Source organism: Ailuropoda melanoleuca, chromosome 4 (assembly GCF_002007445.2).
Source record: "Ailuropoda melanoleuca isolate Jingjing chromosome 4, ASM200744v2, whole genome shotgun sequence".
NCBI classification, from domain to species: domain Eukaryota; kingdom Metazoa; phylum Chordata; class Mammalia; order Carnivora; family Ursidae; genus Ailuropoda; species Ailuropoda melanoleuca.
The window spans coordinates 93,015,013-93,040,836 of NC_048221.1; the positions used below are offsets into that span (position 1 = coordinate 93,015,013).

Genomic DNA, 25,824 nt, shown 5'->3' on the forward strand with positions numbered 1-25,824 from the left:
AAGGGTTTGTCTTTTAATTCCTACAAACACACCTTACTTTTCCAATTTAACCGTAACCTCAGAAGCACCCCGCAGCACTTAGTAAACCTCTCTTTGTATATATAATCTAGTCCCTACCAACAGCCTTCTCAAATGTCAACTGAACTCTTAACACATACAGAAGGAAGACAAGCAAGCACAGGGACGAAACAGGAGAATAAAACTAGAATGCGAAACTCATTTTCAACAGGGAGATAGTATCAACAAGGAAAATGAGATCCTGGTTACATAATGAATTAAATCTACAGAATGCCAATTCTTTGTGGTATTAAATAGTAATCCAATGCAAACCATGGTTTCTGGAATAAGGTTAAAAAAAGAAAAATCTAACAAATACCTGAGTGAATATAACAATATGGTTAGACCAAAAAGGAAAATCTTTCACACACAATAATCACTGCAAGAAGATCCCACAGGTTATAGAAAACATAAAGGAACTTTAATATCCAAACAGTCAGGGCAAAGAATACTGGATTAACGACCCATTAAGTGTGAATCACTTCAGGTTCTTTACAGTACCAGATGTATTTTATAGTAAAATCTGAATACATATTTCAGAGAACGAAACCATTTTTATAACTTTAATTTCCTTACCTGATAATAATACCAGTATTATTTTTAGACTAAAAAATCTTTAAATGATTTTAACACTAGGAGTAAGATTTAAACCAAAGTTAGCAATGTTCCTGAAATGTCAATTTGTTCAGTAGTAACTTTTTGAGAAATACCACTTTCTTCTCAAAAAGTAGTTAATGTACACTTTAAGATTTGTGCAATAAGAAAATATACTGGCTAATAAAAAGTGTTACTTGAAATAGTCAAAATGAAGGAAAAACTATACTTTTGCTTAAATTACTTATGCCCAAATAATTTACCCTGCAGTCCACAGATGTACAGGAAATAAAATATTTTTGAGTAAGAAAAATAATGAGGGTCCTAAAATAGAAACATAAACCAAAATAATCTAAAAATAGCTTCCTGATATTTTATTTTTTGAGTATTTCATTTAAGCTGCTTCTGGTTGCATGCCCTGATCTGTAGAAGTTAACAAGGAAATAAAATTCCCAAGGATTTAAAAAATTTACTCATCTTCCATAAAGCAACTTTTAATGTATCAACACTTAAAAATACACAGTGACGTAATGAAACATCAGTACAACTGCATAGAATTGAGCTCCAGAGAATTATACACTTATGAGCTGTCTTTCCTGGGCTCTGGTTTACATGAATATTGGCTTTAGAGACCAGCTTAATTTGCTCCTACCTGGAAGAGACAAGGCCAGGAAACTTAAGATTTCACAGGCCTTTTCTGTTGCTAAATGCTAGGAGCTCTCTGAAGGTCTTAAAAACAACGAACCATCCAAATATGTATACTGGGGACTCTTCCCCTTTGTGAGTAAAGGAAGAAGAAAGTTTGTGACTTTCACTGAAAACAAAAACAAAAATCTCCCACGACTCTTCTAAGAGACTCTGAAATGTACTAGAAATTTCAAAACTAGAACAATGCCATCAAAGATTAAACCTCTTAATGCTCGGAGCCACCCCAAAATAATAAAATTGGGAACTCCAGGAAAACAGGTACCAAAAGAATCAAAATAATGATTGCACTGAGGATTCTCCTCTTTGAAGGCTGTTTAAGGAGGTAGGATTTTAAGGTTTTTTTTTGTTTGTTTTTTTGTTTTTTTGTTTTTTTAATCTTTTGGCCTCTGAACATTTAAAAAATGCTTTGCCCGGCTGGTCCTTCAGGCTAATTATGAAGTTCACGACAAACTCCAAGCCTGATATAGGATATTCTACAGTTTCACAGCTATCATTTGTACATTTTAAAATTAAGTCGATTTACTCTTTTTGAGTAAATGTAACTAGAAAATGGCAAATTAATACATTCCTTTACATACAACTTTGTGTCTCAAAATTCTTGAAAAACAAGAGATGATTTTGTATTCAAAGACTACCAAAGTGTGTATTTGATATTCACATGCAAACAACTTAAAACCTTAGAAATCTCCTGTCAACTCTGCGTGATGCCTTTAAGAAGGAAATGACATACAAAGCTTGCTAACTGTGCAAAATATTAAATTGCTAAAACATTTTACAGAATGAAAAAACACATGTAAATGTAGAAGTTGACACATGAAATTAACACGGGCTCATAAGAACTTCTCACATTTCAGAGATTTTCTTTAGTAGCAAGTTTTTGTTTTTATATTTCCTGGTACACAGCAAAGTTTATCACAGAAGATAAAAATCCTTTAAACAAATCCAAGAGGGAATTCTTGAGGCACCTTCTCATATAAAACACAAAATGAATGCAATTATCAATCCATCTGAGAAAAGTTTTCAATCTAAGTGAACATCATTTTTTCCCCATTTAAGTATATTTTACAGAAATTCAATAAGGCAAGACAAATTTGTGAAAAATGTAGGTACAAAAATGATGTAAACTAATAATTTATATTTTAAAACCCCAAAGGGAAAACAGTGGAGATGGGGGACAGTTCAAACAATGCCTTAAAAAAAAACCAGAACAAAACAAAAACCCAAAAAAACCCTAAAACAGAATTGTGCACAAGCTGAAGATTACAAAGAACTTCTAGACTCTGCACAGTTTTGGTTCTTCATTTCTTTTTAACATCTTTATATTACACGTTTTAAATCATATCAGGAATGCAAACTAGAACTGCACACTACTTTAGTGGAAAAAAGTTCAACATTGTGCAATTTTCTGCCTCTTAATTTAAAAAAAGTGGCAGCAATCCCTGCATTTGTATTTGAAACAAGGATCTGAGAAACTTTATCAAAAAAGGTAATGAAGGCAAAAATTGGCAGACATCCAGCATCTTGTTTCTTTTTAAAACAATGTGGATGATAAGTAATTTCATGATTAAAAAATGAATCTTTTAAATAAATACATTGTATCTGACATTTGCACTGACTGATTTGATAAATCTTTAAGTAAACAACGGCTTTACTACACTCCCTGTAGCCTCAAGCCACTGGCTTTAGATTATGGAGTCCTTTTTCACTGGGTTTCATACCCTGCCACTCGATACCCTGCAGGCTGATTAGGCAACATGCTGCCATTCTGTCCTGGAGGTGGTTGCACTCCGTAATTTGGTCCCATCCAAGGTGCAGAAGACTGTGTCTGACTGGTAGAAAATGTGAAAGAAGCAGAGAGGAGGGGAAATCCATTGGTTAAAATAAAATGCAATACCAAGAAAAAAATAACATATACATGGAAAAAACACTTTTACTTAAGCCCAAATATAAGAGTAATGGTTGGTTATGCCAGGGAAAGTGAAGACAAAAGCTTTTTCTCTTAAAAACAAGCATCCTCATATGTTTACTTTGTGCAGTTTAATTTTGTTAGTTTAATATAGCTTAAAAAAAAACAAAAACCCTTTACCTGTGAACATTTATCCCCTTTGAATTCAGAAAAAAGTCATTTCTAATCTCAGAAAGGAAAACTGTGCATCTGGGTTAGACATACATTGAACAAACCACTACCTGAAAGAAACACGATTGTTTGGCACAATAGAGACTACCACTTCTATTACTCAAAGAAAAAATTAAAACAATTATTAGCATATGTAAGCTCATAATATTTTTCAACATTAAAAATATAAGTTCTTTTATTTTTTTAAAGATTTTATTTTTAAGTAAACTCTATATCCAACATGGGGCACAAACTTACAACCCCAAAATCGAGAGTCTTATGGTCTAACGGCTGAGCTAGCCAGATACCTCACAAATACCAGATTCTTTTAAAATAAAAACTGCGAAGTATTTTTAGTTTCTTTTTCAAAAATTTAAGTAAAATTTCATAACTCAAGGTGTATAAAGAAGCATCCATATAACAATGTGTGAATAAACCCTACAGCACAGGGGGGAAAAAAAACATTAACGAATAAAAACAACTAGCATCAAAACAACCATATCCAAGAATGGCTAAATGATCATTAGTCACGTAAAAAGCTTAGCAATTATTAAGCTCTCATTTTCTTACTTAAATATTAGTTGACTCATTACCAAGCATTACCAAAAATTTTTTAAAAATTTTTTTAACACTGGTTATGTCTCAGAGCAGCATATTTCCAGACAAGTTTTTAAAGAAATACACTTAAAATTATAAATTAAAAACAGCTCTAAACTAAGTCCTTGAACGGCTAAAACTCGCTTTAGACAGAGGACCACATTACCTACTAATTACTTAAAATCTCTTCCTAAGTTCTGAACTTTTCAAAGGCTAATAATAAAGGAAAAAAGCAAATATGCTTACTTAAATCCCTGCTGATTCCACGCCTGGCCATACATTCCATATGCAGGTACTTGCCAACCATTAGGCATATACTGGCCAATTTGTTGTGCATTTCCATACCACTGGCCCCACTGGCCATAAGCTTGTGGATATCCAATTTGATTCTGCTATTAAGTAAAATTATAACAAGTAATTTAGTATTATTTGCAGTTATATGTATACATACAGTCCTAATGTACCACAAATACGTAGCCGTAGCACATAGGGCCATCATTGCAATTAAACTAAAAAGATAAACAAGAGTTTATAAGATGACTGCATTAAAAAAAAAAGTAAGGTTATACTGCTCTAACTACGTGATGCTCTAAATGGCACACTCTTTGTAAGGCAGTAGATAATGTCCCAGTAATAAATATCAAACTCAGTACAATGTTTAAGTGTTTTATAAATTAAACTAGATAGGGAAGATATTAAAGATTACTTATTCCTATATTCAGTTTACATAGTTTAGGATTTTCTTATTCCTATCTTGGTGCTCCGCTTATAGTTTCTTCACAGAAAACTTTTTTTTTTTTAAGCGAGAGTGCAAGAATGTGCAAGGCGGGGGATATTAAACAGGCTCCACGCCCAGCACAGAGCTGATCCGGGGCTTGATTTCAGGACCCTGGGATCATGACTCTTGTGTCAAGAGTCAGACACAAGGCACGCCTGCGTGGCTCAGTTGGTTAGCTGTCTACCTTTGGCTCGGATCATGATCCCAGGGTCCTGGGATTGAGGCCCGCATCAGGCTTCAGGAGCCTGCTTCTCCTCCTCTGCTCCCGCTCCCGCTCCCCCTGCTTGTGTTCCCTGTCTCTCTGTCTCCCTGTCAAATAAATAAATAAAATCTTAAAACAAACAAACAAAAAACAGAGTAAGACGCTTAACTGAACCACCCCAGGCAGCTCCTCATAGAAATCTTTATGGGATCACATTTCAACCAGTAAAGCTGCCTGGAAAAACAAAAGCAGCAAAATCTAGAAAAAATGCCAAGACTCTAAATAAATATATTTATAGCTTTTGTTTTAACTGAGTCAAACATGCTTGTGAGTTCTCCAAATAGTATGCGAATAAATCTACCAAGTGTTAAGAAAAAAGCCTGAATACCCTGTTAGGTAAACTACCACTCTAGAAGTATAATACATGTAGGAAGAGCCCTTATATATTATCATTTTAGCTAGAAACTATTAACAAGGATTATCAATAATTTCATTTTAAAATAACCTATTATTAGCCCAGCAATTACTGTGCAAAGTCAAGAACCTCTCACCTGCTGCACAGGATTTATCATGTCAAGAGTTTCTTTGCCCCAGTAGCATTTCACGACATGACCTTCAATGGTAGTTCCATTAACAGAAACGATTGCATGTGCTGCACTTTCATGGGAATTGAACCTATTGAAAAGAATATTAAGAATCACCAATATAAATTGTTTAAAGTACTTATGAATAAACCCATTTCTAAAAATCAAGCTGAGACTAAGGTAAAACAGGAACTTCACACAAAAGAATACGATGGTGTATTTTCTTTGGTATATTTTTTTCAAAAATCTTGTAGTTCTGGAGAAACTTCTTTTAACTGAGAACGGTTTTATTGATCTTGTGGTTTTAAGGAGGGAGCCATTAAAACATAGTGGCAAATATTGCTAAATGCTAGAGAATTTTCTATTTTTTTACAACCAAGGTAAATTTTTAACAAAAATAGTAAGTTAAATATTCAAAATGATTTTTTGGGGAAAAAGTTTTTTTAAAAAACCACCCATACCGAACAAATGAATATCCTTTATCTGGAAAGACTCGAATTTCCATTATTTGTCCAAATGGTGAAAAAGTCTGACGCATTAGTTGTTCTGTTAGACAAAAAAAACAAAAGAAACCACACCAAGTTATATAAAATCCTACAGACATTAAGCTTTCCAGTTAAAAAACTATAGCCTCAAAATGCCATACAGGTAAGGCTCCCATACCTGTCAGCCCAGAAGTGACACCTCCACAGTATACAGTACAGTTGCTTGGACTAGACTGATTTACAACCTCATCATATGATAGCTGTTTGGTGTTTGCTGGGGAGGGAAAAGTTTAATATTTTAAATTCATTAAATAAAATGTTCAGAAAGAGAAAAGCAGCATCAACTATGCTACTGTAATGGTAATTTTTACCTTGACCAAAATGCTTACATAATACATAATACATCTGATTGAGGATTAAATCTCCCCCAAGAATGTCTAAAAAATTACTCAATTTTCTCTATTTAATAGGAGACTTGACATTAGAGACAATATCATTTATTATTTAAAATTACAAAAATGAAAACTAAGTACATTTTCAACAGTAGTCTTGATTTGCTTCTCATCTATTTCTGCAATAAGTCTCCGGGAACAGCTCTAACATTTAAAATCTAGTGTATTTTTCTCCAAAATTCCACATTTCCTTTTCTTCTCCAATACACCTACACTCATATGTACTCTTTGGAGCTGGAGGCTTTCGGGTTGCCCAGTTAGTTCTGATTTGTCTTCCACCAAGCCACTGGCCACCCATCTGCTGAATGGCGTTTTCGGCATCCTGTTCCGCACATTAGAAATGACAAAGAAGCCACCATTAGTTGATGTTGAAAGACTATAAGCAGCAGAGAAAATTCAGTTGCTTTTCACAAATGTTTCCTAAAATGCAATGATGCTTTTAAATTATCTTTATTTGGATATCAGACTTTGGGAATGCTAATTACCTGAAAAAAGTTCAGAGCCCCAAAGCCCTTAAGATAGCTATTATAAAGTTCATGTAATAACTCAGACTATTATGGATGAAAATCTCATTTTACACAATCCAACAAACTTGTGACAGTATTTGGTTTCTCATTCACCCAACAAGTAAACACTGAATAGCTATAATGTTCTAGGCAGCAGATTAAGTGCTAGGGATTCACCGGTTAATGAGACAGACATGGTCTCTGCTGACACAGAGCTGACATTCTTTTGGGGCCACAAACTTATCACAAATTGTGGTAAATGCCATGAGAGAAGCAAAAGGATGGGGGCACCTGGGTGGCTCAGTTGGTTAAGTGTTTGCCTTTGGCTCAGGTTATGATCCCGGGGTCCTGGGAAGGAGCCTCTGCTTGGTGGGGAGCCTGCTTCTCTGCCTGCCAATCCCTCTGCTTGTGTGCTCTCTCTCAAATACATTTAAAAAAACACAAAAGGATGACATAGAGAATATGGGCTTTGGAATCTACTTCGGACAGCATGATTAAGGAAGGTCTCTCTAAAATATATCATTTATACTGAAACTGAGAGGAATAGGAGCTAGCAAGTCAAAACCCCAGGGAAGAAAGACCCTGGTGGAGAGAAAAGCATTGTAAAGTGTGTTCCGGCAGGAAAGAGTTTATTATGTATCTGAAAAAAGCATGTTGGGGACGCCTGGGTGGCTCAGAAGGTTAAGGGTCTGCCTTCAGCTCAGGTACAGATCCCAGAGTCCTGGGACTGAGTCCTACATCTGGCTCGCTGCTTAGTAGGGAGCCTGCTTCTCCTTCTGCCCCTCACCCTGCTTGTGTGTGCTCTCTCAAATACATATATAAAATCTTAAACAACAATAACAACAAAAAGGCATGTCAAAGACAACTAGTTTCAGTGGAATCTAGTGAGCTAAAAAAGGGTGCCTATAATAAAAAGCTAATAAAAGATTTTAAGTAAGAGACTGTCATGATCTGATTTAACAAGTCCATTCTTAGGGGCGCCTGGGTGGCGCAGTCGTTAAGCATCTGCCTTCGGCTCAGGGCGTGATTCCAGCTTTCTGGGATCAAGCCCCACATCAGGCTCTTCCACTGGGAGCCTGCTTCTTCCTCTCCCACTCCCCGCTTGTGTTCCCTCTCTCGCTGGCTGTCTCTATCTCTGTCGAATAAATAAATAAAATCTTAAAAAAAAAAAAAAAACCAAGTCCATTCTTAGCACTAGGGGAAGAGAATGGTTTAGGGAGATGGATAGGAAGAGGAAAAAGACATTCTGAGACTAAAGCAATACCCATAGCAGTGGATATAACCTATGGAAAGATTCAACAGAATTGTGGTAATACAAAGTAAAAGGGGAGGAAATCAAAGATAACTCCTACATTCCTCTTGGGCAGTAGGGAGGATAGCGTTAGTTAGCATTTACTGAAATGCAAAAGGAGGAAAACAGGTTTGAAGAAGAAACTAAGAACTCCATTTAAGACACAGCAAGTCTGAGATGTCTGTAAGACATCTAAATGAAAACCACTTGTTAGTAAGTATGGAGCACAAAGAAGTAAACTGAATTGGAGATATGGAATTCAGAGTCACAAAGAAAGACTAGAGAGAAAAGAAGACATCCTGGGACAGAGCCCTGAAAGAGAGCAAAACCTGAAAACTAGGTAAAAAGTTACTAGCGAAGATGCCTAAGAAGTGGTTCCCAGTGATGAAGGTGAAACCCACAAGAGTGTACTGTTACAGAGCCAAAGTAGTAGAAATCTATGGTAAACCTGAAAAGAGTAGTGTTGGTACAGAGTGACAACAAAAGCCAGCTTACAGTGGACTAAAAAGTAAATGGGGTTCAATTCTGCTTGTGTATATGTGGGCTTAACCTAGAATGAAAGAACAGGCAAATTCAAGGCTAAAGGTCATTCTTGAGACACAAAAAGGAAATGCATATTCTTAAAAAGAAAGAAACATTGTTTACCATACCTATCAGTTTGAATTCCAGGACATATTTATTGGTGTGGATTGAATTGTGTCCCTTAAATTAACATAAAGTCCTAACTACCACCTGCCCCCAACTGTAAATGTGACCCAAACTGGAAATAGGGTCCTTATAGATGTGTTAATTAAGATGAGATCATCCTAGGGGCGCCTGGGTGGCACAGACGGTTGAGCGTTCAACTCCTGGTTTCAGCTCAGGTTGTGATCACACGGGTTGTGGATCAAGCCCTGAAAGGTCAGGCTCCATGCTCAGCAGACAGTCTGCTTCAGGATTCCCTCTCTGCCCCCACCCTCACTCATGCACGCTCTCTCTAAAATAAAATCTTGTGACACCTGGGTGGCTCAGTCGGTTAAGTGTCTACCTTTGGCTCAGGTCATGGTCCCAGGGTTCTGGGATCGAGCCCCACATCAGGCTCCCCACTCACAGGGGAGTCTGCTTCTCCCTCTGCTCCTCCCCACCCTGCTCATGCTCTCTCCCCTCAAATAAATAAATACATACATACATAAAATCTTAAAAAAAAAAAAAAGATGAGATCATCCTGGATTAGGGTGGGCCCTAAACCCAGTATGACCCGATGACCTTATAAGAAGAGTGAGAAGACAATGTGGACACATCCAGGGGGAAAAAGGCCATGTGAAAACTAAGGCAGAGACTAGAGTGATGTAGCTACAAGCCAAGGATACCAACAATACCAACGATTGCTGACAACAGTCAGAAACTACAAGGGAGAGTTCTTCCACAGAGGCCTGAGAGGAAGCATGGCCATGATGACAACCTCGATCCTGGACTTCTACCTCCAGAACTTGAAGAGAACAAATTTCTGTTAAGTCATTCAGCTTATGGTACTATGATACAGCAGCCCTACAAAACAAATACAATTACTCACAAAAGAGGGAAAAAACTTTATGGTGTGTGTGTGTGTGCGTGTGTGGTTGTGAACGGGACATGAAGTGGAAGCACATGGAAACAAATCTTTTGAGAAGTTTGATTCTGAGTTATGGCAGAGAAATGGGGGGATACGTAGGAAAGGGACCTTGAGACCAAGAGATGCATGCTCTACCAACTGAGCCAGCCAGGTACCCCAAACATGCTTTTGATTAATACATAGAACATGTTTTTTGGTTGATGGGAATGATCCAGTGGAGAGGGAAAGACTGATGACACAGGACAAGAGAACAGCAAAGAAAATATTAGTCAATTCTATTTATAGAAAGAAAATGTTCAAAACACAGAAATCTATAGTAGTAGATTAATTGCAGTAGATATAGTAGTAGACTGATAGTTGCTCAGGGCTGGGGCGCCTGGGTGGGTCAGCCAGTTAAGTGTCCAACTCTTGATTTCGGCTCAGGTCATGATCTCAGGGTCATGAGATCGAGTCCTGTGTGGGGCTCTGCACTGGGCATGGAACCTGCTTAAGATTCTCTCCCTCCTTAACCTCCCCTCAAAAAAAAAAAAAAAAAAAGAAAGAAAGAAAGAAAGAAAAAGAAAAAAAAGTTGCTCAGGGCTGAGGAGAAGGTGTAGAAGGAAAAGGACAGTGACTGCCAATGAATATGGAGTTTCTTTTTGGGGTGATGAAAATATTCTAAAATTGCGACAGCTGTGAATATCCTAAAAAAACTTAATTGTACACACGAAACAAGTAGATTTTGTGGTATGTGAATTATATCTCAATAAAGGGAAAAAAATGATTAAGCACAGGAACAAGGTCCCTGAAAAGGCAAGATAGGTAGGATCCCAGTTTTCAGTGGTTTGGCCTTGCACAGAAAGGACATTTCTTCTACTGTAACAGGAAGAGGAAGGTGGCTGAAAGCTGAGGGAATTCTTGTATAGCTTCTGTTTTCTCAGCAAAGCATGAAGGTTGTCATCTTTAGGGTGCCGATGGAGAAAGGCGCGAGGAATATTTGAGGAGACAGGAGGGGGCATGAAACAATTGTAACAAAGAATGGGAACTCAAACTTACTAAAGAAACAGGTTTGCAAAGATAGTACCATGCACTCATTTAACATTTGTAACCATTAATTTAGAAGCGAAACCAGTTCAGTCAGTTCTTCTTTAGCAGTATTTCATTACTTCAGAGTAGGCAGAAAAGCTATGTTCCATCAGTATTGGAGTTTGCCTGTAGCATGCCCGACATGGGAAGAGAGGCAAGAGAGTGGAGGATAACCACAATTAGGGCTGGGGTACTTCGCCACACCAGAGTGCTGCCAATCACATAAAACAAATTTTATAGATGCTGAAATGTAAACTGAGGAAAATAAATTACTTCCTCAAAGTTAACCTACCATAGGATGGCTGTTAGGATTCAAATCCATCTCTGGTTGACACCAGAGGCCATACACAGATATTCTTTGCTGACTCTATGCATTAGTGATTTTTATATAGCAGGGACCTATACGCCATAATCTCAAATGGAAAAATTAGTTCCTAGTCCACAAAAGCCTATTTCCCCAACATAGCACAAAACATTAAAATCCTATATATCGATCTTCCAAGGAACTCACACTAATTGTGGCTATCAACCCATTGTATGAAGTATTTTTCTACCTTTCCTAAATATTATGCTATGATTAACAGTAAAGCTCTTGAAATCAATAATTTTTATACTCTCATCTTACAGAAAATAAACCCCTTATAAATAGTAGATGGGATATGTACATGGCAGAGCTTTTATCTTTTCACCTCTCAATATGCTTTACCATTTCCAAGTTTTTCTAATATATGGGTTTTTCTGGACCTCTTAGGCTTACTCACTTTCTTCACAAGATTTCCTACTTTCTTAGAAGACATTTTCACTTCATGAAAGGAAGATGAAAGCTATACTGCACAACACTTTTTTTTTTTTTTTTAAGATTTTATTTATTTACTTGAGAGAGGGAGGGAGAGAAAGCAAGAGCAGGGGGAGGAAGAGGCAGACTTCCCATTGATCCGGAAGCCAGAGGCAGGGCTTGATCCCAGAACCTTGAGATCATGACCTGAGCCGAATACAGACACTTAACCATCTAAGCACCTAGGTGGCTCTGTACAACACATTTAAATAACTAGATCCCAGGGCACCTAGGTGGCTTAATTAAGTGTCTGACTTCAGCTCGGGTCATGATCTCAGGGTCCTGGGATTGAGCCCCAAGTCAGGCTCCTTGCTCAATGGGGAGTCTGCTTCTCCCTCTCCCTCTGCCCCTCCCCTCCATTCATGCTCTCTCCAATCAATCAATAACAAGATACAATGTTACTATGTGAACAGCTGAGATAATTGCAGCGCATTCTACATTCTCTTACCCAAATTTGTAAGCCAAGTAAACATTTTTAAGGCAGACTTCTGATTTGGAAAATAAATTTTGGGCAAAATGGTTGCAAACTGTTATAGCAAATATCTCGATAGTAAGAGTTCATAGTGAAGAATAATGAGACAGTTCCAATGTAAGCAGACACAGGAACCGGAAAAAAACCAGTCTGACAATATCTGGTGTTAACTACAAACACATGTATTTTTTAAAAAGCCAGAAGGAACTGGCACAATAACCAATGGTCATAAACTTCACCTGAAGCCATTAAGAAATGATATAATATTTATTTCAAATACTTTGTTTATTAAAGAAAAACCTTTTTTTTTTTTAAAAAAAGATTTTATTTATTTATTTGACAGAGAGAGAGAGATGGCAAGAGAGGGAACACAAGCAGGGGGAGTGGGAGAGGAAGAAGCAGACTCCCAGTGGAGGAGTCTGATGTGGGGCTCGATCCCAGAACGCCGGGATCATGCCCTGAGCCAAAGGCAGACGCTTAACGACTGAGCCACCCAGGCGTCCCAAACAAAAACCTTTCTAAAATACATTTCATACTATCAAAAACTTTTAATTGCTCATTTTCTTTAGATTTTTTTCTTAAAAATTTCTCTATGCCTAACATGGGGCTTGAACTCACAACTCGTGAGCCAGTCAGGCTCTCCTAATGGCTTATTTTTTAAGGCATTCTTTTTTTCACCCCTAAGGTATTCTTACACAAAAAGTACACTAGTGTTTCTGTAACTCATCTTTGGCAAATGACAGTCCTAACATAGAAGCAATACACTAAAATCTAAGGTTAACGGAACCTTAGTATATACTCCAGTGCATATATATTCTCCCACCATTCACCCCTGTATTTCTGAAGTGTGGTATCTCTGGCATTTAACTATTTTGAACCTTGACTTATCACACTAAAGGAGGTAAATCATTTACTTAAACATATAATACATTTACAAGGTTCAAACTTCAAACAGCACAATACTGTGAGCAGCTTCCCACTCTGCCCACCATTTGCCTCTCATTTCCAACCCCCAAACAGGAAACTCTATGGCAAATTTTTTATCTCTGTGAGAGGAACACACATACCCCAAAAAATACACAAATTTTTACACAAATGAGCCTTTTTCACTTAATTTACCACGGAAATAGTTCTATAATCAGTATTTATAGAGATTCCCCCTTCTGTAAGTACTGGCTATGGAAAGATTTCTATGGCATATATTTTATATTTTTTATATTTTAAAACAAAAGCACATGATTATGTTGTATGGAGGACATGCCAAAGATTTCATCCAGCTGACATACTGAAGATGAGGCTTTTCCTTCTGTATATACCTTACTCTGACCTATCATTTGACATACTGGGCTATCCTTCCTTTTCTCCGCAAAACCCAGAAATTTCAAGTCCATACAAACTGGTGTTCAGTAAATGATTGTTAAATGAAAGAAATGAGAAGACATTTCCATATAATTTCTAAAAAGTCCCCACCCACTGGAGCATTTTACTGTTTTTTTTTTTTAACAGTTTATTTATTTTTTAAGTAATCTTTGTACCCAACATGGGGCTTGAACTCACAACTCTGAGGTCAAGAGTCTCACGCTCTACCAACTGAGCCAGCCAGACGCCCTATCAGATACTCTTTTTCAGGTAAATTATATATATTTGCAGGTAATATGATTTTATATTTTAAAAATTCACAAGAACCAACTGAAAATTACCATAAGAGAATTTAGTAAAATAGTATGTTAACTCATTATCAATAGCTACACATATTCATATACATGAAGCAAATAGAAAACGCTGTTACTTTTAAATTATCATAGAATATAAACATGGAGATAATGAATTAAATACATGAGATTTTCAATATCTACCTTTGATAATTTAAACATCTCTACTTCCTATATTCTGAAAACATTTTATCAGTACTTTGCATGCATCAGGTGCTAAATAAATGCGGAAGAAATGACCAAACAGGAGAAAAAAGATATCCTCTTGTGAAGGTGTTAATTTTCAGTGAAATGAACAAATGGCAGATGAAAGATAATTATTAAAACAAAATGAGTATCTTTAGGGGCTCCTGATGGTTCGATCACTTAAGCGACTGCCTTCAGCTCAGGTCATAATCTCAGCGTCCTGGGATTGAGCCCCACATCAGGCTCCCTGCTCAGCCAGGAGTCTGCTTCTCCCTCTCCCTCTGCCCTTCCACCTGCTTGTGCTCTCTCTCTCTCTCAAATAAATATATAAAATCTTAAAAAACAAAAACCCAAAATGAGTATCTTTGGTCTTTATTCTTAAAGCACTACACATGCACTTTTTAATTGAGCTCACCCATTTGTTGAAAAAGGAGACAAAGCCATATCCTTTAGACTTTCCTGTTGCCATGTCTTTTACCACTCTGGCATCTCTGAAATCAGAAATAATCAGAAGTTTAGGTTTGTAAACTCTCCTCTGGATATCAAGTGAGAATGTCATACACAACTCATTTTTATGTTTCATCTTCATTAAAATGAACCTTTAATGCACATTCACCTTTTATTCTATAAAATTTATCATGTATTAGCAAATGAGGCTTAATAAACATGCAAATCAATAACTTCTTAAATATATACGTATATATTATATAAAAACTGCCTCCCACTTCATAAAGTTTTTAAACTTTTAAATATTAAGCATGGTAAAAGCAGCTATTCATATGAAATTACTTAACCATTTATAGGGTTCACAGGCACATTAGATGAATGGCTTTCTTTAACCATGCAATTTATAATTTTCTATTTGACACCATATACTACCTAATCATTAAAAAAATTAAAATAGAAAACTGGAAACTAAGAATAAAAAGCTGTATATTTCCTAAGTTAATTAAATTATTTTGTTTTCTCAGATCAATTGACACCCCCCTTTTGGACTATGGGTAAATTTTGAGAACTTGATGTTTTCAGAAATGCTAAATCATTGAAGAAAAACACGAGACACACACTTTAGTTTTAAACTATATAAGAAAAGATTTTATACTGAATTTTAAAATAGCAATCATATAAGATTGATTGGAAACTACAAGATATAAAAGCAAAATTTTAAAAAGTCAGAAAGTAAAAAAGCACGCCAACATTTATCCACTGTGAACCGTAGCTTGTAGTTAGCCAGGGCAATTCTGTCCATTCTTCAGAGATACTCTGCAAAATAACCAGAGCCCTATTATTTGAGATTGAGTAAAAAAACCCAGCCATGATAGCTAAAACTCCATACCTCAAAAAATTGGACTCAAATTGTGCTTCACAGGCAATCTGCTTTTAAGTTAGCCAGGTATGTCACAATGCTTGTTCTCTCAGGACACATGAACAAAACAGGCACTTTCACAACAAAAACCCAAGTCAGAAAGCCATGCAATATAATTTTATATTAAAGTATACATAAGCATATTTCGATCATTTTAGGAGTGATTTATCAAGTGTTTAGGGTCAAAATGACAAAGAGGTGGTGGTGAAAAGGGGAAACTAATGCAAGTCACTTCTCAATACGAAAAAATACTTATTAAATTATCGGTATGGTACACATGCATTTAATTTGGTAGCTGATTCACTTCTATACCCAAATTTGTTAGACTACCCTAAACTCAAGGAATAAACTGTATAAATTACGGTAAGAAAGTACTATATATTTTATACTAAATATTTTAATCGGCCACTGCTTACTGTACACCATCTATAAATTAAGTACTGTTGGAGGATCTCTACAGAGACTATCTGGCTATCAAGAGAACCTTTCAATATACATTTATCAATTTATCTCCTTTAACAACAACAACAAAAATCAAGAAATGATGCTACCAACTGAAAATGGTTCTTTTAAATTTAGAAACACTAATTCCTTGGATAGCCTAAAACACAGACATTATACATTACCTCCACTGAAAATTATAATTCATAAATTATAAAGGCCTTACCAAAAAAATTATATACATCAATAATCATGGTTGATCATAAGAAAATCTAGATTATAATTATGATACCAACATATTTAACAAAAAGAAATTACTGATCCATGATTAAAAAGTCATTATTAAAATTGGAATGTCATTTAACTTAAACTCACTGACTGCTAAACAATCTTTATTTAATCCCAAACTAAAACCCCCATGTTTTCAGAAAAACTACTTCAATCAAAGTCAAAGCATTTAATAAAATAGCTATTGAATCTGTTAAAATGTTAGAAAATTTTTTTCTTTTTAAAGTTAAGTTTCAGGATATGTTAGCCTTGAAATATATTTAAGTCTTACTTATTTCTGAAAGGATTCTCTAAGGAGGAAGCAGCAAAGATCTAGATCAGGGTTCTTTAATCCTTCCTTAATCCTTGTATGGTCCTGTGACTACTCTGAAAATAGGATAAAACTTACAAAGATACTCCACACCAAAATGAAAACATACACAAAATTTTGTACACAGAGATTTATAGAGCTTTTGAGAGGCCAAAGGTTAACACCTTCCAGTCTAGGAATTTGAAAGCAAGCTAACCATCATCAAAACCCTAAAACATTAAAAGGAACAATCAAGAAACTAGAACTTTATTTATTTTCCTAATTGGTTCTCACAGACAAATAAAAATGTTGCCTAACAGAAGAGTCCATTTATAAACCCTAATCTTTTGACTGCCTTTAAAGTTGGCCTCTACTATGGCCATTTCTTGGTCACTGTTCATTTTCGTCCTCCTACCAATGAACTACAACTCTTCAAATGAAAACTCCCCAAATTTACCACCAATACTATTGGCATTTACTTTCCAGTCTCCTCACCTTCTCATCTCTGCTGTTGTTATGTTCCTCAAACCAAACCAAAGCTAAAGTTTCCTTTTAACTACTCTTCTAGCTGGAACACCAATAAAAAAGCAACGAGAAACCCAAAAATTCTGTTTTCTAAATTCAACAAGTACTTCTAAGAAAATACTATAATCAACTTATTCTTACTCTATTATGGCATGCTTTTCAAAATATTAAAGTTCTTTTATGATGAATACTACCTTGGGCGAGCTACTTACAAAGGGCCTAAACTATATGATTAATAACAAATGCAAGCAAGACTGCTCCACAAAATACTAAAAGGCATTATTATTAACAGTAACAACAACAACAAAAGGGTAGATACCCAGGGATTAACATTTAACAACTGCTTTTTAGGTTGAATTGTTAGGTTTCTTTTTGTTAAAATATATTAACACAAAATGCATGGTATCATAGAAGTGCCCCGAGGGTCTAAATTCCTTAGTCACAGCACAAGGTTACTAAAGATTATCACCAAGCTAGGCAAGACACTTACATAAGAAACAGTATGTACCATAGCAAATTTGTCTCTTAAGAGCTAATGCTAACTGAAAAAGGATTTTAAAATAACTGAAGACCAAAGATTTACCAATGGGAAAACAATCTTTGGCTATTATGGCTTAAACAGTCTAGTCTAAACAACAAAACGAATTATACTGAAGGGTTAAAATTCATAACAGATTTTCGAATTACTTCTACATAAGCCTGTTTCTAATTGAAATCAGTTTAAATTTATCTTCTGTTACTTACGATATTCTTCCAAATGGTGCAAAAGCAGCTTTTATATCTTCAGTTGTAATTTCTGGACTGAGATCACCAACAAAGACATGGAAATGATCTTAGAAGGGGAAGGAAGGGGAAGTGAAAAGAAAAATAAAATTTTAGAATTTAAAATACACTAAAATCTATTCAGTAAAATAATCTTAATTTATGGATTAAGTATAAGCAAAATACTATCCTATATCTATACAGATCCTATCAATTATACACAAAATGAATGAAGGTGATAATATAGGAAAGATTCTCTTAAAGACTGATATATCTAACTGGAAACTAACAGTTACATTTCTATTTATAGCCAATTATTATACTGGTCTAAGAAAATAAACTAATAATATATAACAAGTTTTGCAAAAAAATAATTAATGACTTAATTACCATTCTAATAGTGATTATTTACATTTATCCAGTTTACCACTACATTAAGGTTTTAAAATTAAAATAAAATAGTGGTATTGTGAGTTATGTAGACTAGATTTGCCTCAGTTAAGACAATTTACTGAAGCTAGCTACATGATATACTTGGTTTACCATATTTTGTGAAGAACAATCAAAGAAATACCTTGCATTGCAACAGTTTGATGTTAAAGTATTTGACAGTTTTCTCAAAAGCCAACAGTTTTGGTTGCCCAGACATTACACCATTCAGTTTATGTGAATCCATGTGCAAGTGAACTAAGACTGAAGGCAACAGAATGAAAACAGTAATCCCTTCACTTTATATCAGAGCCATTAAAAAAGCATTGGAGAGAAATAACGATCCCATATGTGAAGTTTTTTTTTTTTTTTTTAAAGACAACGTTCAAAAAAAGAAACACTTTAAAAATAAAAATATTTGGATCAACACTTTAAAAGGAACACATACATCAACTTTGACAAAGTATATTTGGAAAGAAAAGTTACCCCCATTTGGCAGGCCTTAAGCAACATATTGGGTTGCCATTTGGGAAACACAGTTTCAGGAGCAACTCAAGCAATCAGAAGATCTGGTATGAAGCACAGATCGTGACCTCAAGGAAGCAGGGTATCTTGCCCTTTAGTTGGTGAAAATATTTCTAAGGCATCAGCTGCTACCAAGGGGGTCAGAGAGCTTGAAATAGCACCAAAGTAGTGGACAAGCCACATTTGGTCAACACTGGGAAGAAGGGGGAAAAATATTGCCAGAGAGACAAATAGAAATACAACCCCCTCCCTCCCCCCTCCCCCCAATATCAAACAAAAAAATTTCAAGTGGTTAGTGAATACCCTTTCAAGAGATTTCATTTTATGTTTAAGAAGATACAATTACCTTGTGAACGCTGTGTGCTGACAACGGTACTACCTGATGACAAAGATTAGATTTGTTCTTAAATTTATTAACACAAACACATTTAATCATATCTTAGGATAACGATCAAAACATTACTGCAAACATGTACGATGTATATATGCTTTACAATAAAACTACTGTGTACAATAAAAACAAATGTTCAAAGAGCATAAAATATACTTACTGCTTGTATCTTTCTTTTGACTGCTGGGGGTTGTTGCCCAATTCACTTTGACTTCCTAAAAAAATGTTTCTACATTTATACGCCATAAAAATAAAGCTCAAAATCAGATATTACAAGACTTGCATCTATAAACACATAGGAAGGTATATGGTGGAAATGAAACATTCAAGAGAATAACAGTTCTGGTCAAAGTTTCAATACTTACCTTTTAACCTACACTTACTCAAATGCTGGCAAATCCTAATCTTACATACTTCTCTGTTAACATTCAACTAACCTTTCTTATCTAAAGTAACAACCATTTCTTTCTTTTTATTCTTCCCCATTAGTATCCAAAGTTCTAGAGGTTTCATCCAAGCTTGAGTAATTCAACAAGTATTTTAGTATTTACCATGTGTGAGGCATCTTGAAGAATACCAACATAAACATGCCCTCTTAAACATTCCATCTTTTAAATATTAAATGACCTTTACTATAAAGTGATATAATGCTTCTAAAAGGTAATCAAATTGGGGGAGTTGGGTGGCTAAGTTAGTTAAGTGTCTGACTCTTGATTTTGACTCGGGTCACAATCTCAGGGTCCTGAGATCATGTTGGGCTCTGCAACTGAACATGGAGCCTGCTTGGGATTCTCTCTTTCCCTCTACCCTCCCCTGCCACCCCTGCTTGTGAACAATCTCAACAGATAAATAAATAGTAAACAAAATTGTATATAACTTAAAATTTTTCAAGTCACCTTCTTTAAATATGACAGCTTACCTTACCCATTATCTTCCGCCCATTCATAGCAGCTAGTGCTGCAGCTGCATGACGATGCTCATAAAACTCCACAAAACAATACGGATCATTTCCAGCTGTCTGTTGAAGAAATATGAAAGCCAAATTTAAGTCGTATACTCCCATTATCTTAAAATTATGTGAAGTTTTATATATTGCAAATATCAAACCAAGGAAAATGAAGGGGTCCATTCCACAAGTAAACTTTTAGATAAGGAAGTAAACATTTAAAAAAATGAACTGTTTATAAAGAACACATCTTCTTCAACAAGCTATACTATCTACTACATATAATTTAATCTTGTATTAATGATTAAGTATCCTAACTATGGATGGATGCATACAGAAGCTACACACACATTCCTCATCATAGAATCATTTCTTTATGAAATGATGTTAGTTAAGTTTGAGTAGACTCTTATGCTTTCAAGTCTCAGTACTGGCTTTTAATGTTCTTTCCTCTCTCTTCCCTCTTAAATGTTACCTTTTACTGCTGTAAACATACACATATCTTTGCTGCTTCTAACTTGCTAAGTAGCAGAAAGTAACAGCCAACCTTCTTAAACCTATTTCAGTCTCTGAAAACTTAAGAGGTTTTCCAGTAAACAGTTTTTAGAATAGGTTTTAGAATGTGGACTTTCTGACATCAGTTTTTGCCCATAGTCTTTTAAAAATTCTCTTTTCTGGTGTTCCAAGTAGTTGAGATCTGGTAAGTGCAACTTGGATGCTTTACTGTAAATTAAAGAAGCAGAAAAAACACCCCATATTTTACACCTATCTGCCAAATACAAAACGACTTTGAGTCCATTTTTTAATTCTTTCCATAAACTCCTAAACAGAATTGTTAAAATAGGAAACTACTTCAAAACTCTAAGATGAGGGGCGCCTGGGTAGGACAGTTGTTAGGCGGCTGCCTTTGGCTCAGGACGTGATCCTGGCCTTCCGGGATCGAGTCCCACATCGGGCTCCTCCGCTGGGAGCCTGCTTCTTCCTCTCCCACTCCCCCTGCTTGTATTCCCTCTCTCGCTGGCTGTCTATCTCTGTCAAATAAATAAATAAATAATCTTTAAAAAAAACCAAAAAACAAAAAAAACTCTAAGATGAGATTAGAATAAAGAAATTACTATTCTGTTTCAAGGACGATTAATTGTTTAAAAAAGTCACTGGCAATGATTTTTAAGAATGTTAGAGTAAGGAGGCAACCACAAAATTTATAATATTGAGACAATCATTTTATTTTATTTTTTTTAAAGATTATTTATTTGACAGAGAGAGAGTACAAGTAGGGGGAGTGGCAAGCAGAGGAGCCTGACGTGGGGCTTGATCCCAGGACCCTGAGATCGTGACCTGAGCCAAAGGCAGACGCTTAACTGACTGAGCCACCCAGGCGCCGAGACAATCATTTTATTTTAAAAACGTTAAGAGGGGCACCTTGGGTGGCTTAGTCAGTTAAGCATCCTACTCAGGTCATGATCTCGGGGTCCTGGGGATCAAGACCCGAGATGGGGGGCGCCTGGGTGGCACAGCGGTTAAGCGTCTGCCTTCGGCTCAGGGCGTGATCCCAGCGTTATGGGATCGAGCCCCACGTCAGGCTCCTCCGCTATGAGCCTGCTTCTTCCTCTCCCACTCCCCCTGCTTGTGTTCCCTTTCTCGCTGGCTGTCTCTATCTCTGTCAAATAAATAAATAAAATCTTTAAAAAAAAAAAAAAAAAAAAAGACCCGAGATGGGCTCTGCGCTCTCCCCCTCACTCTCTCTCTAAATGAAATAAATTTTTAAAAATCTTAAAAAAAATTAAAGAATATAAAAATGTTTTAAAAATTGCATAATTCAAACTAATGCTACACTTAATGGTAATTCTATTACAGAGGTCAGTGTCATCAGGCATCAGAATGTGGTTACATAAAGTAGCTTACATGTCAGCATAATCAAATGAAAAAAGAATCTTACTTAATTTGTACCCAGAAAAAACTGCACTTCTTAGATAAAAAGATCTAAGCATTCACACTATCAGCCTTTATACTCCAGAGAATATAAAATTCGTAATTAGGAACATCAGTCCAACAGTATAAATAGACTGGAATTTAGACTTGTCTTTTCATACATACTATGATTCAGGGTTAACAGCAATTACAGATGAATGAGGCAATGTTTTTCTGTATATTAAGGTCTGATGGATGGGAATTGCCACAATGCAAGAAAAGCCTGAATCATGACATTTAAAAGTTAAAACCCTTACACACACACACACACACAAACACACACAACTAAACACTTTCACAGTATATTACTTTTTACCCAGTTTCCCAATGTAATTGTAATAACTGAATTTCCAGATTAGCCAATCAACTGACACCACATATAAAACAATTCTGATGCCTCAATGCACCTTAAAACAAGAGCCTACATATAGTTCTTATTTGCTCTAAAAATGATTTAGTTCTATTCTCTTCCTCCTTTATTTATTAGTAAAATAAGTTAAACTCGGTGGCTAAGACTGACTTAAATTCACTAAAATTACTAGGAATTTAGACTGCATAAAACTACTTTTTTAAATGAATGACTGTGCAATTTTTATTTTATTTTTTTTTTAGTAATTTCTTCACCCAACATGGGGCTCAAACTCATGACCCCAAGATCAAGGGTCCCATGCTCTTCCTAGTTTATCCCTGTATAAACTAATTTAAGAGTTCCTGGAAGAGGGGCACCTGGCTGGCATACAACTTTTGACGTCGGGGTCATGAGTTCGAGCCCCATATTGAGGGCAGAGCATACTTAAAAGACAGAGAGAGAGAGAGTTCCTGGAAGTAATGATTTAACTGATCTATTAAAAAAGAAGAACGTTAACTAAGTAAAATACCCTTACATCCATAATCATTTTGCAGTTTTTACAAGGTCCAATCTGGCTAAAGAGCTGGAGAATTAGAGCTTCTGTCACATCTCTGGAAAGGTTGCCGACATATCTGAAACACAAAGAAAAACAACTTACCATTTTATTTTTTTTTTTTTTTTAATTTTATTTTATTATATTGTGTTAATCACCATACAGTACATCCCCAGATTCCGATAACAACTTACCATTTTAAATTTCCTTCTTTTGCATCCGTTTCTAATGTAGCTTACTGAAAAAGAAATTTTGGGAATAGGCAGATCTCTTCCTTAAACTACACCACTGGGAACAGGTTCTAAAAGTTTGCCAAAACTTCAAAATTTCTTTCAAAGCAGATGTATGACACACTATTTGTAATTACACTGACACCACTAGTAAAGGGGAATTGTGTGTGTGTGTGTGTGTGTGTGTGTGTGTGTGTTTAGTCAAGGTTTTGCAAATTAAACCTACTATTTCTGTAGGCTTACCTTAGGAAGATATGTTTTTAAAAAATCTCAAATCAGGGTGCCTGGGTGGCTCAGCTGGTTAAGCGTCTGCCTTTGGCTCAGGTCATGATGCCAGGGTCCTGGGATGGAGTCTGCATCACGATCCCTCCTTGCTCCGTGGGGAGTCTGCTTTTCCCTCTGTCCTCCCCCTCACTTGTGCAGGTGCACTTGCTCTCTCTCTCACAAAAATAAGTTTTTTTTTTTTTTTTTTAAATTCTCGAATCATTTATACAATCAATCCTGGGAAGCTCTGCAATTATTTCTACTTCTACAGTATTACTGAGAACATTAAAATCTCCTCAATTTTTAATCCACACAATTCCCCTTACACTGTCCAATTTGGTATACTTTGGTTTACACAATAAATATATTTTTGAAAAATCGAGGGTAAATCACTTATCAGGTATTGCATATGGTCACAAAGGGATGGAAAACCTTTCCATGAATATCACTAATCAGTGGAAGTGTAGAGGGAGTAGAAGGATTCCAGGAGAGACTTTTAACAGATAATATGCCTTGGTGACTAACAAATTTAATTAGTATAAATAGTGTATTACAAAACCACATGATCAGGATAATCTGTTTTAAAGAGCTTATAAATTTTCAAAATGGGATTTTGAAATGAGATTACTTCTAGACCTGTTAAGAGTTGGAGGTTTATCACCTTTTTTTTTTAAGTGGGCCCCATGCCCAATGTAGGGCTTGAGCTCACCACCCTCAGATCAAGTCTGATCTCTACCAACTGAGCCACCCAGACACCCCTGAGATTTATCTTCTGAAATCAGAATGTAGTCTCCCAACAACCACAGTTTCCCATTTTTCTGCCAAGAATCCTGCAGAGAATGTGATAAAAGGTATGGACTTTCTCCCCAGAAAAATAAGCATTCACACATGCCTGAAAATATGGATCCAATTCCTTCCTTCCACTTACCCATTCAAGAGACATATACTGAGTGCTTACTATGAAGGCACTGGAATAGGTTAAAATGGCAAAGGGAGAAGGGATGAGTCCTTTTTTTTTTTTTTTAATATATTTGACAGAGATAAACAGCCAGCAAGAGAGGGAACACAAGCAGGGAGAGTGGGAGAGGAAGAAGCAGGCTCATAGCAGAAGAGCCCGATGTGGGGCTCGATCCCATAACGCCGGGATCACGCCCTGAGCCGAAGGCAGACGCTCAACCGCTGTGCCACCCAGGCGCCCCAACAACTGTCACTTTTCTGATAGCTGAAACCGTCATATTTCATTAGCTGGCACCTCCTTCACTTGGAGATCAGACCATATACCTAAACTGAACAAATGTATGTAATGTTAAGCCCCAGGACATCCTAAGACATCCATTCCCTCAAGACTGTTCTCATTTTTACTTCTATTTCGCAACAACTTTTTATTTTTAAATATTTTATTTTTTTAAGTAATCTTTAAAGCCAAAGAGAGGCTCGAACTTACACCTGGAGATCAAGAGTCCACATGTTCTACTGACCTAGCCAGCCAGGAACCCCAAACAAACTAACATTTTAGATGGCTGAATTATGCATTTGTAAGGAAACCTACTTATTATTGACTTCATTCTCACACCCACATCCAGTCTACAGGTAATTCCTGTTGCTCTATTTTCAAAATACACCCCAAAGCAAACCATTTCTCACACGTCTCCAAAGTCCTCCTGAAAAGGAACTGAACACCAGCAATCTCTAACTTAATGCTGAACGCTCATCTGTGGCAAATGAAGTTATCTCCTGAGCCATTTATGTACACAGATGATACTGAGATTCGGACTATCTTTTCCTCAAGAATGAATAAAATCTTGATTCATTGCCTGGAACTGTACCAGCTTTTAAAACAAATTTATTGATCACTTACCATAGACTAGACACTGCTAGGAACATACTGAAAGACCCTGACTTGAAGGGTCATTAAAACAAATATTTTATATTAAAAGTAAAAACACTGCTGGTAAAACAAAATATTGCTGGTAAAACTTAGTGATTTACACCTACTCATGTTTAATCAAGACTGGTTTCACTGGAAGAATGGGGAGTTCTGGTTGAGAGAGGTAGAAGCAAGGAAGATAATAGGCAGTTAGAACATGGACTACTTCGGGGAAAAGATTCTTGGATGGGGTGTTCTAGTGAAGACTACGAAGCACATTTAGCCGTAAGAGTTAAAGAGTTGAGGAGAGGGGCGTCTGGGTGGCACAGCGGTTAAGCGTCTGCCTTCAGCTCAGGGCGTGATCCCGGCGTTATGGGGTCGAGCCCCACATCAGGCT

At 36.2% G+C, this 25,824-nt stretch overlaps 1 protein-coding gene across 16 annotated transcripts; it reads right to left on the reverse strand.

The window, feature by feature from the left end:
* Positions 1–456: 456 nt before the first annotated feature.
* Positions 457–23,202, reverse strand: TIA1 (TIA1 cytotoxic granule associated RNA binding protein). 16 transcript variants are annotated; one of them, XM_034659309.1, is made up of 12 exons: positions 23,049–23,202; positions 20,167–20,265; positions 19,408–19,462; positions 19,203–19,235; positions 17,885–17,972; positions 14,647–14,722; positions 6,787–6,895; positions 6,300–6,395; positions 6,098–6,182; positions 5,604–5,727; positions 4,319–4,461; positions 457–3,184 (listed from the first exon to the last, which is right to left on the reverse strand). In XM_034659309.1, the coding sequence occupies exons 1-12, from the start codon at positions 23,172–23,174 to the stop codon at positions 3,028–3,030; spliced, it is 1,191 nt and encodes a 396-aa protein (XP_034515200.1). In that variant the 5' UTR covers positions 23,175–23,202; the 3' UTR covers positions 457–3,027. The 16 variants fall into 16 exon arrangements, 12 of the variants coding, with proteins under 12 accessions (XP_034515200.1, XP_034515202.1, XP_034515199.1 ...); XM_034659311.1 differs by having other exon boundaries at positions 457–3,188; XM_034659308.1 differs by having other exon boundaries at positions 4,319–4,464.
* Between the last annotated feature and the right edge of the window lie 2,622 nt (positions 23,203–25,824).